Below are 10,489 nucleotides of genomic sequence, written 5' to 3'. Positions count from 1 at the left end.
AACACCATTCATGGAATTATTCTGGGAGGAACAGAAAAAGGCCCATGAAGGAGGGTCTATGAAATTTCACCCAATGCTGATTCGCTTTTGCCTGTCACTCCAATTGAAATCTGCATCGTGTTATGAAGAGTTGAGAGCTTCTGGTGTTCTAAAGCTACCAAGTCAAAGAACTCTTAGAGACTATATACTGCATGAAAAGTTGTCTTCTCTAATGCAAGATATATGACGAAAAGTTAACTTTTCTCTCAATTTTTTTGTTTTGAAATCATTGAATTTTCTTCTGTGCGAAAACAAGTAACAGCGAAAAGCTTAAATTTTCTAAATATCGACATAATTAACTTTTCGATGTACAAAATGATTACATTTTTAGCCACGAAAAGTACTACTTTTCTCTGAAGTAAAAATATTAGACTTTCTCCACGCAGTGAAGATTCACTTTTACTTGTTTTCTTGTCCATGGAAATGTTAAATACAAAATTGAGAAAAGACGAACCTTTTTTGTAAAAAAAAAAACGAAATTCTTTTAATGAAAGGAAAGATTAACAATTTATTATTTACACATTTTCGAAAAGATGCAGATGTCTAGACCAGAAATAACCAACGTTTCGTTATTGGGAATATATATTCTAGCTTAAAAAAATACTTGATCCGCCTCATTTCATAACATTGAAAAGGTAAAAAACTTCTAATATGGAAACATTAAATTTCTGGTTATACTGTAGCGACAATTAGACGTGAGATTAAATTCAATAAGATATTGAATTATTAAATATTCTTGGATGATTTTCTTCTTTAAAATTAAAGTCAATATTAAAAAAATCATATTAATATCTATTTACTCATAATTCTTGTGCTAAAAATCTAAAGTATGCCTTATTTACATATAATGACATAAATTAATAAGATAATGTAAGATAATAAATCATGATATATAATTTTTAAAACAATGGCAATAATTGATGTGGTATAGAAGGAGCTTATAGGGTTGGGGGATATTTCTGACAAAATTTGACATTATAAAGCATTTTTCGAATTTAAGAAATAAGATTTAGGTTACGGTTCAAGAAATTGTATTCGTATAAAAAATGATGAACTAATTAATAAAAGAAGTAAAACAATTACTCCTTCAGTTGTATATCGTGCCTCTTTTCCCGAGGGTTCTCCGATTCTTCGTTCATTGAAGTATTGAAGATGTTTCTTTGGTTGTGTTGTCGAACAATCATCTTTACTTCTTTTTCTTAATACCATTTATTTCTTGGTCTTCTGATGAGACGATGTTCATTTCGTGATAAGTTTTCTCCACACGTCTTTGACATTGCACAGAATTGATGTTTCGGCTCGCACCGCCGAGCTCGCGATACGTTTTTCGACTTTCTGTAGAGAGAAACTGATAAAAATTATACTCTATTTTTTAAACAGGATTATCAAACAGATTAATTGTCCCGGGGGGGGTACTACCCTTGTGGACCGACGGGGGTGCTCCGCTGAGGTTCGAAAAATGGACCCTACGTGGGACTCGAAATTTGCGAAAAAGTGACCCTGAATGGGACTGAAATTCCAAAATTTTCTCAAATTTTCTACTTTTTCCCCAAATTTTCCAAAAATAGGCACCCTACGAGGGACTGATTTTTCTATTTTGGTGTTTTTGCGACCCTACCTGGGACTCGTGGAGGTTTAAAAAGGTACCCTAACCAGCGGAGCATCCCCGTAACCCATTTTGCCTTAGTACCCCCCCCGGGTTAATTGTCCATTTATTTTTATTGAAAATTGAATTGAACTTTAAATTGAAAATAACTAGTAAAAATCCAAAATGACTTGAAGATTACAAAAAAACATAATGGTCGTGTTCAGACCTGAAAGTTTAAGTTTAAGGTTTAAGTAGTATTTTGTTGATATGGGAATTCAATTATAATCACTTTTCTTTTGTTATCATCGATTGGCGATCTCGAGGAATCTCCTTTCCTAACTTGAAATCATGTCATCTTCTCTCTTGAGATAATTTGAAACAAAAAATATTTCAGGGAATCCCTCTGCAAAACACTCATTCGTGTTCGTTGAAGCCATTACTGCTAGAGATGCTCCGAGCGTCTCTAAGTCATAAATTTCACGTTCTTTATTCTTCATTTACAAAAGGAGCATGCTTTTCACTTGCGAATTCTGATTTTGTCTATTCAGAAAACTGTAACGAAATCGTAAAAACTTTTTTTTAAACCAGAGGGTGATTTCTTTTTAAACTTTGGTTTAGCTAATGAGAAGCGTGCCGTTAAATAGAAAAGGAATATAAAAGAAACATGTAGACCTAATTGCTTTAAACCTTGGTCTGAACACGACCAATAGCAAGAAAGAAATTACGCGTTTTAGACTGGTTATTTCAAAAATAACTTGAACAAGTGAGTACTTACATGATCATTGCATGGCCTTTTTAGCATTATTGACGCATATTCATCGCCAAGTCTTTACTTGTTTATCAACATTTTTCTATAAGAGACTTAATTGGACTGCAATTGAAAATATCGTAATTTCTCCATAATTATAAATGTGTTAACACAGGGTCCCAAAAGGAATGGTGTTGTTCAGTTCAAACAGTTAGTTGTAATTTTTTGATGAAACCGCCGAACAAATTTTTCAGCCTTTGAAATATCGCCAAAAAAGAGAAACTACGAATCGTTCTTTTCTTCCATCAAGTTAAAGCATTCGAGTTTAATTTTAACAAGTTTAATTAATTGAACTGATTTTAGGAGCTCTTCGTACACACCACTGCCCCAAGTTTACGAGAATTAGTTGAGGCAAAAACTTAATACTACACGTTTTTTATAAGAACAAACTATATAAGAACATAAGGCTTAAAAGGCCAAAATATTAAGAACAAGTTAGGAATATTTCAAGGCTTTGGGAACTCAAAAACTCCCGATCTCTTAGGAAAATGGCCATAAATACTCATAAAATGGGGGGGGGGATAAGAACATGTTAAGCACACTTTTTAGGCTTCTTTCCGAAGGCAAAAATTTTGGATGTTTTTATAAAATACGTGTATTCATGAAATATCAAAATCAAAGTGGTTTCTTTTTATATACATTCCTGATTCGTTCTGTATGTAAAACTCGTCAAACTCACTGACCATAAAAATTATTTTTGGCTGATTTGCAAAATATCTAATACATCCAAAATTTTTATGCTATCTATAATGTAAAATACAGGCTTAAATGCAACCTACTAGCCGTAAGCAAAGCGTCACAAACGCTGCGAGGCCCAAAACAGTGAATCGCTATACATTCAAAAAACTCAAACGAAACAAAGGTAGCTGTCGAAGGATTATACTATTTTCATTTTATGAAAGAATGCCTCAAATAAATTGTTCTTCTTTCCTTCTATAAAACACCCTTGCATTTGATTCAAATATATAAGGAGTAAAAATTGCCTCGCATTACATTTGTCAACTATAATGAAGTAAATCGAGATTAAGACTTAAATAAAAGATCTTTGAAAGATTTTGAAAAGTTTTGCAAGTTTTACAAAAACACAAAATTTTAAAAATAATCTCAAAATGGAATGAAATGAAAGCTTTAAAGTCATGTATAATGAATTTGAAGAAGATTAATTTGAGCATATCCAATTTCAAGCCCTTAAAACAAAAATCGTTTCTAAACATCTCCAATTAGTCTAGTTGTAGAAAATCTCGTGAAGATACTAAAGCACAATGCTTCAAAGCCAAGAAGGGGAGGATTTGTAAAGCTTTTTTAGTAGATTGACAAAATGTATAGAAAATTTTTTAAACTTTTAAACTAACACGAGTAAACGTATCGATGAATAGATTTTACCGGTATTCTTGTAAAGTTTGAAAATTTCCAAGAATAAATTCAGGCGAATTTTCAGCTATAGCCTCACCTAAAACTTTTATGTTAATAATGAATTAATGAGTTAATAATTTTATGTTAATGCGTATAAAATCAAAAAAACAATTTTGCATACAATGCATTAAAATCAATAAGTAATTGAAGAGGGAATCTTCATACACAACTATTTACTCAACTCCATTGAGACACCCCTGTGTCTGGATAAACAATTCTTTCAAAATCCCAATGGGGATAGAATTTATATACTTTTCGAGTTCAAAAATATAATGGAATGGTTTTGAACGCAATTTCTTAAATATAATTTTTATATGGGGATGAATTCAAAGTCAATTTCCCAGTGGGGCTGAAATGATAGGGTATTTTTCATCAGAGGATGAAATTTTTGCTAAATTTTCCATTTGCTAAATTGTGGTTCCATGTGGGAAAAAGTTCCACAGGGGCTGTGAGACAGGGATGTATTGAGTTTCTTTAAAAGTAGTGATACAAATTTTACAAAATTGGCCTACAAATGATGCAAATAATGCTGAGGTTGCGCGAAGTGTGGTTTGCACTTTCAACAGTTGTTGATCTGACATTATTGTCAAAATTAAAGATTTAAAAGAAAAATCTAGAATTTGAAAAATCTGTATATCATAGAGTACAAAGAGAGCTAATTAGTGGGGATGAAAGTTTATACAGTGCAATTTCTAAGCGGAGACGAAACAAAGTAAGAGATGTAGGACATTTCTTTCTCCTTTCGCCTTAAAACTTCTAATTCTAAGGTGCGAAAAAGAAAAGCGGCACCTAGTTTGGTCAACAGAGGACACCTCTTCTTTTTCCTGTCGTCACGCTAACAGGCACAGGGGTCATTGGACAATATAATATTTTTTAATTAAAAAATAATCTTGTCAATCAAGAGATCAATCCTAAAGAACACATTCTCATCTTGCTCCCATAAAATTGAAATATTTATTTTACTTTTGCCAAATCAGCTGCAAGAAAATCTGCTCCTTACTTTTATCCCGACGTAGAGATTACAATGTTCTTTAAAAACGAAATTATTACCTTTTTTTATTGTATTTGATGATTGTATTTTCGATAAATTCGGCATGAAAATTTGATATTTTCATGAAAAATATTTTCGTTTAAATTTCAAGACGAAAACTTTATATTTTCTTGAAATACAAACAAAGAAAAGATAGTCAATCTGGAAACATGAAATATTTCCTTTTTAATGAAAAACGACAAAAGAAATTATCCACCTTTTCGAAGCAAGAAATATTTAAAGATTATCTTTTTTCAAGAACTTAAAGAAAAAGAATCTTTTCTTAAAACTGTAAGGAAAAATCGATATTTCTGCAATCGTACGTTCGAAAACATTAAGTTTTCAAGGACAAGAAACTGGAAAGACATATATTTCATGCAGAGAAATGCGATCAAACCAAAAGCTGGTTTCAATCATGAAGTAATTGAAGAGTTAAAGGAGTTAACCAATCAACATCATCCAAACCAAAAATTTGTTGTCTTATCATTTGATGAGATGAAGATCAAAGAAGACCTAGTTTTTGATAAATATACAGGAGAATTGGTTGGATTCACAGATTTTGGTGACGATGACACTTAAATTTTGCCTGTCTCGAAAACATGGATACAGTTGCAACACATGTTTTGGCATTCCACTTGAGAGGTGTTTCATCAAATCTGAAATTTTGCCTGGCTCATTTTCCTACCAACTGTATCAAGGGTTTCCAAATAATGCCACTATTTTGGGAAGCTGTCGCTATGCTAGAGCTATCATGTGGTCTTAAAGTCGTAGCTGCAGTTTCTGATGGTGCCTCACCAAATAGAACGTTCTTCTCCATGCACGAACTCATTGATCAATTTGAGGAAACCATTGACATTTTAGATCATCGAGTTGTTTACAGGACCATCAACTTATATGCTTCGGACAAGAGATACATCTGGTTTTTTGCAGACGTGCCACACCTAATGAAGACAATCAGAAATTGCATCTACGTTTCAGGTCATTTTTATTAATGAATAGTTTTTCAGAGAATTAAAATTTTTATATAGTGTCGTTGTTGTCAAATATAAATAAAAAATCAGTTTCGAAATACCATTTAATGAAGCTCAAACTTTGGTACAATTAATGATCATCAAAATAATTATCTTTTCATTTTACAACCTGTGAGCTTATGGTTTTTTTTGCCAATTATACTTGGTAATTGTTATGTATCCATCCCAAAAATGTTATGTTATGATGCAAGATTTGCTAAGAAAGTATATATTGATTTCAACAGATTTTAAACCCATTTCAAATTTTAAAACTTTAATGAAAGATTAATAGCGTAAGAACAGCCTGGCCTGAGCAAAAACTTACTGGTTCTTATAAAAAAAATGTGGACTTGAACCAAGATTTACTGAATAATTGATTGTTTCAAAATTAATTTTCTTTATATAGCTTTTGTTTATAATTGCATAATTCTCTTATTTTCTAGGAAGCACAGAAAGTTTCAAACGAGATTTGTGGAATGATGGAAAATCAATTCATTGGTATCATTTCGTTAAAATGGTCAATGATGATTTAATCAGAGGCATCAAATTGATACCGAAACTCACAATACAGCATGTTCACCTGACACCATACTCCAAAATGAATGTCCGTTTAGCCACCCAAATTTTGAGCAGTAGTAGCAGTAAAATCCTGAAACTACGTTATCCTTTGGGCACCCAAGGAACTTCCGACCTTTGTTTGCAAGTAAATAAGTTTTTTGATTGCTTAAATGCTCGTTCCGAAGAAGAAGCTAAACTAACCAGAAATCCGAATTTGTTACCCTTCAAATCTGAATCGGATGAGCGATTCGATTGGCTTAAAACGAAATTTCTTGGGTTCCTTAAATCCTGGAAAGAATCCACTCAGAGTCGTGAGGGAGAATATTCGGAGACTGACCGGGATAAAATGTTTTTATCATGTCCAACTTACAAAGGAATTCTGATTTCAGTTAATTCAATGATTGAAGCTACCAAGTTTTTGCTTCGATCGAGTGTGAGCAGAGAGATTCAATCAAGACATTCTTGAGGAATATTTTGGACACCAACGAGCCCTTGGGCGACGAAATGATAATCCAAATTATTTTCAATTTAAATATCAAGCTAACACATTAGCAAAACAAAGACAAGTACACGACAAGAAAACTGGAAATACTGGTGGGCGATCAAGAAAGAAAAGGAAATACACATGGGATGGACCCATAGACAATGAACCAATGAAAAAAAGGAAACCTGGAAAGGACATTTATTGAATGATGGATGTCTCAGAACTTTTAGGAAAATCAAAAAGTAATTTGTTTTCATATTTATGTTGTGTTTTTTAAATAATCTTTGTGGTTTTGGCTCTTCCAGAAAAAAAATGTATTTACAATGTAGTAGGAAGATAGTCCCTTGAAGACCTTGATAGTCCCTTTAGCATAAATCTTATACTCCTGAAAATTTGAAATTGCTAATTTTCAATATTTTTCAATTCCAAATTCCTATTTCTCAATAATACCTGGACAATTATGGAAGAGTCTACCCATTATCATACTCTGTTAGGAAGAAATGAGGTTGGCTTGTTTTTTCTAATTTTTCTATAGAAAATATTTTTTAGGCATTAGTAGTATCTATATATAGTTTTAATATCAAAGCACATCATGTCTCATCCTCCTTGAAATGGTACGATGGCATTGCCTAATTTACCTTTTAAGAGAACTCCAAAGGGGAACGTATTCTAGCAATTTTCAGGTGTTCACCAATAGACAACAGAGAATGTTTTTGAATATTAAAGTAAGATGAATATTTTTAACACTACGTTAGAATTTTTTTTTCGTTCAAAAGTTTTAAATATTTTTACAAATTGTCACTAATAACAGGTTGTAAAAATTTTGTTAGTATCATTAAACCCAGTCAACTAGGGTCCTGGGAAATATAACACTGAAAGAGTCGAAAGACTATTTTATCCTTTTACTACTACTTTTACTTTAGGCCCCTCAAAATAGTTATTGAAAAAAAATCACCTGGAATTTTCTTAATTTGTCGCAAAATTGTAACATGAAAACTTAAGAATATTCTAAGAATATTGCCAAAGAATATTGCCATCATGAAATTTATTTTGTCAGCCCACAATTTATATTTTGAGCTTTCTTTTACTTTAAAATTCTTCTAATTTATACTAAAATTTCAAGAATTTCAGGGTTTTGCTTATTCGACTACCATTAACAAATATACAGTACATTTGTGGGATAATTTCTTTTCTTTCTTTCACCTTTAAAATTTCTATCAAATATCAATGTCAGCCAAAAGGCTGTAAAATATCTTCTATAAAACCACATCTAACTAACTATTTAACAAATACAAATAAATATAATATCAACAATTTAAAAAACATTAACAATAAAATAAATAGTACAGTAAAAACACAATGTGAATACAAATGCAAATGCAAAAATATCTTTATATATTTCTCTAAAAATTTGAAACAATAAATATATCTTTTTTCCAACATAAAAATATAATTTTAAGTTTGTAATCCCTTTTAAGTGGTCTTATTGACAAGTCTCTGATAAAAGCTACCCTAGTAAGCTAGTTTGCATGTGCCATTCTATAAAAGCCAAATCAAAAGAAGGTACCAATGAAACAAAACTGAAGTATTTATTTCAAAACCATATCAATGAAAATCAAACAAGAAAAGCTGACCATGAAATTATGATTACATATCTGCATAGTCAATACATTGACTATGATATCTGAGAGCCTAAAAAATCATCACACAGTTAAGTAATTAACAAAACAAAAAATTTAAATGTATATAAATGATAAACTGAGTAGCAACTAAAAACCATGAAAGTCTTGTAATTAACAGTCTACTTCTTTAGATGCTGAAGACATTTTTGCTTCAAGCCCTTTTCTTTTTCAGGTTTCTTTTTTTTCTCATTTCTGTATTTTTGAATAATGTCTTTAGCAGTTGAAAAGGCTCTCACTCTCAAGTAAAGTTTAAGTATTTTCTCCAATAAGTTCTCTTTTATTTCGCTTGAGCAATTGTTAAAAGAGTCAGTGACAATACTGTTATACAGGCTTCGAATATCCGAGTCTTTTATTAAAGAAAGAACTACTTTTTTTGTATCGATTTTTCTTCTCACTGCGCAAGAATTGGTTTCAATCCTATACTTCTCTTCTGTAATTTTAAAAATAGACTGGATTTCCAGTTTCACTGCTTTTAACCCTCCTCGGGTCAGGGCTTGAATTAAAAGTTGGTCTTGAATATCGTCGGTCAACATTTTGCTTAGAGCTGATATAACAGCTTGTGAAGTTGGACACTTATAATCTCTGCAATTTTTTGTCTTTTTCAAGATATTTCCGATGACATAACCAGAAATGTATTGTAAACCACTCATCTCGCGCTCAGTAATAATTGGAGGTTTGGGTTCTGGACCAGCAGCAGGTCGACGGTGAAGGGCCAAGATTTTGTCTGCCAGTCGCTTGGCGATTAAAGTTGAGTATGGCTTTTCAAAGCCTGAGAAATAGATATCTGAATTCAAAATTACAGTAGAGTAGAAGTTCTTGTAGAATTTTTCAGCGTCTCCCTTTTTCCCAAGCTTGGAATATTGTGATTTACACTGTTTGAAGAAATTTTCAGGAATTGGTTCCACTGTATACGTCTGAATCTTGTTTCGTACAGCTTCTGGATAGTTCTTATCCTCTTTAAAATCTTGTTGAATGTTTGTTAGTAAGCCTTTCAAGATATTTTTGTCGAAAAAGTCTTGTTCCTCCTTGGAAGTAGCTTCATTAGTTGATTCAGATGGATGTTTAGTGTTTGTATGTCGTGTCAAGCCTCCCTTGGATTTGCAAACTTTGGGGCATTTCGTGCAATTAAATTGGCCAGTTGTGATGATCTAAAAAAAGAATGGAACACAAATTAATTTTTGATTAACTTTTATAAACATAACTTCATTAATGGAATGAAAGACTGATCATTTGTTGTGATATAGTGCTCTGTGGTAAGTAAGAGTACCTCATCAACCAAAGTAAAAACAAGCACTAAGATGAAAATTCCAAAATAAAAACTGTCTTCACCTTTTGCTTTCCTTCCCATATTAAAAGTTTAAACAAAACTTCTGGCAAAAATAATAGCTCTATAAATAAAGCAACAACGTAAATCCATGTACCTCTGTTGTTTCAAGTTCAATTTCATCATTAAATGGGTCAGTATCTAGAAAGGCAATTAATAAATCAAGTGGCTGACCACAGAAAAACTCCTCCAAGGTCGCCATTTTGAGAGTTTGTTTTGCAAACTTTCGATCACGTGACCCGTTTCTCGAGAGAACACAAGCTCCGACCCATAACAATAGAAAAGAACAATAGGCTTCCAGACCGGGGTTTTTTTATATTGACTATGATGGAATTGAGCAGGAGAGGTATCGTGAACATGCGCTTTTTAAAGAAAAGAGATGTGTCTTGGAGGAAAAGTGCAAGATGGAAAAAATTGCAAACAAGAACTTGAAGAAGCATGAACTAGTGAAAGCGTTGCTGAAAGACGAGAAGAATGTACTGCCCCAGTATATTCCAAGACGTTTGAAGGATCTACCGACAACTCTCTACAAGATCGCTTCTGATGTTCCAGT

The 10,489-nt window shown here is 32.3% G+C and overlaps 1 protein-coding gene across 1 annotated transcript; it reads right to left on the bottom strand.

The window, feature by feature from the left end:
• Positions 1 to 8,731: 8,731 nt before the first annotated feature.
• LOC136822765 (uncharacterized) lies at positions 8,732 to 10,138 on the bottom strand. The gene is made up of 2 exons (XM_067079047.1): positions 10,034 to 10,138; positions 8,732 to 9,760 (listed from the first exon to the last, which is right to left on the bottom strand). The coding sequence occupies exons 1-2, from the start codon at positions 10,136 to 10,138 to the stop codon at positions 8,732 to 8,734; spliced, it is 1,134 nt and encodes a 377-aa protein (XP_066935148.1).
• Between the last annotated feature and the right edge of the window lie 351 nt (positions 10,139 to 10,489).

The sequence above is a fragment of the Clytia hemisphaerica genome, unplaced genomic scaffold (genome assembly GCF_902728285.1).
Source record: "Clytia hemisphaerica strain Z4C2 unplaced genomic scaffold, Clytia hemisphaerica genome assembly, whole genome shotgun sequence".
NCBI lineage: Eukaryota > Metazoa > Cnidaria > Hydrozoa > Leptothecata > Clytiidae > Clytia > Clytia hemisphaerica.
This window is presented reverse-complemented; position numbering and strand designations above follow the sequence as displayed.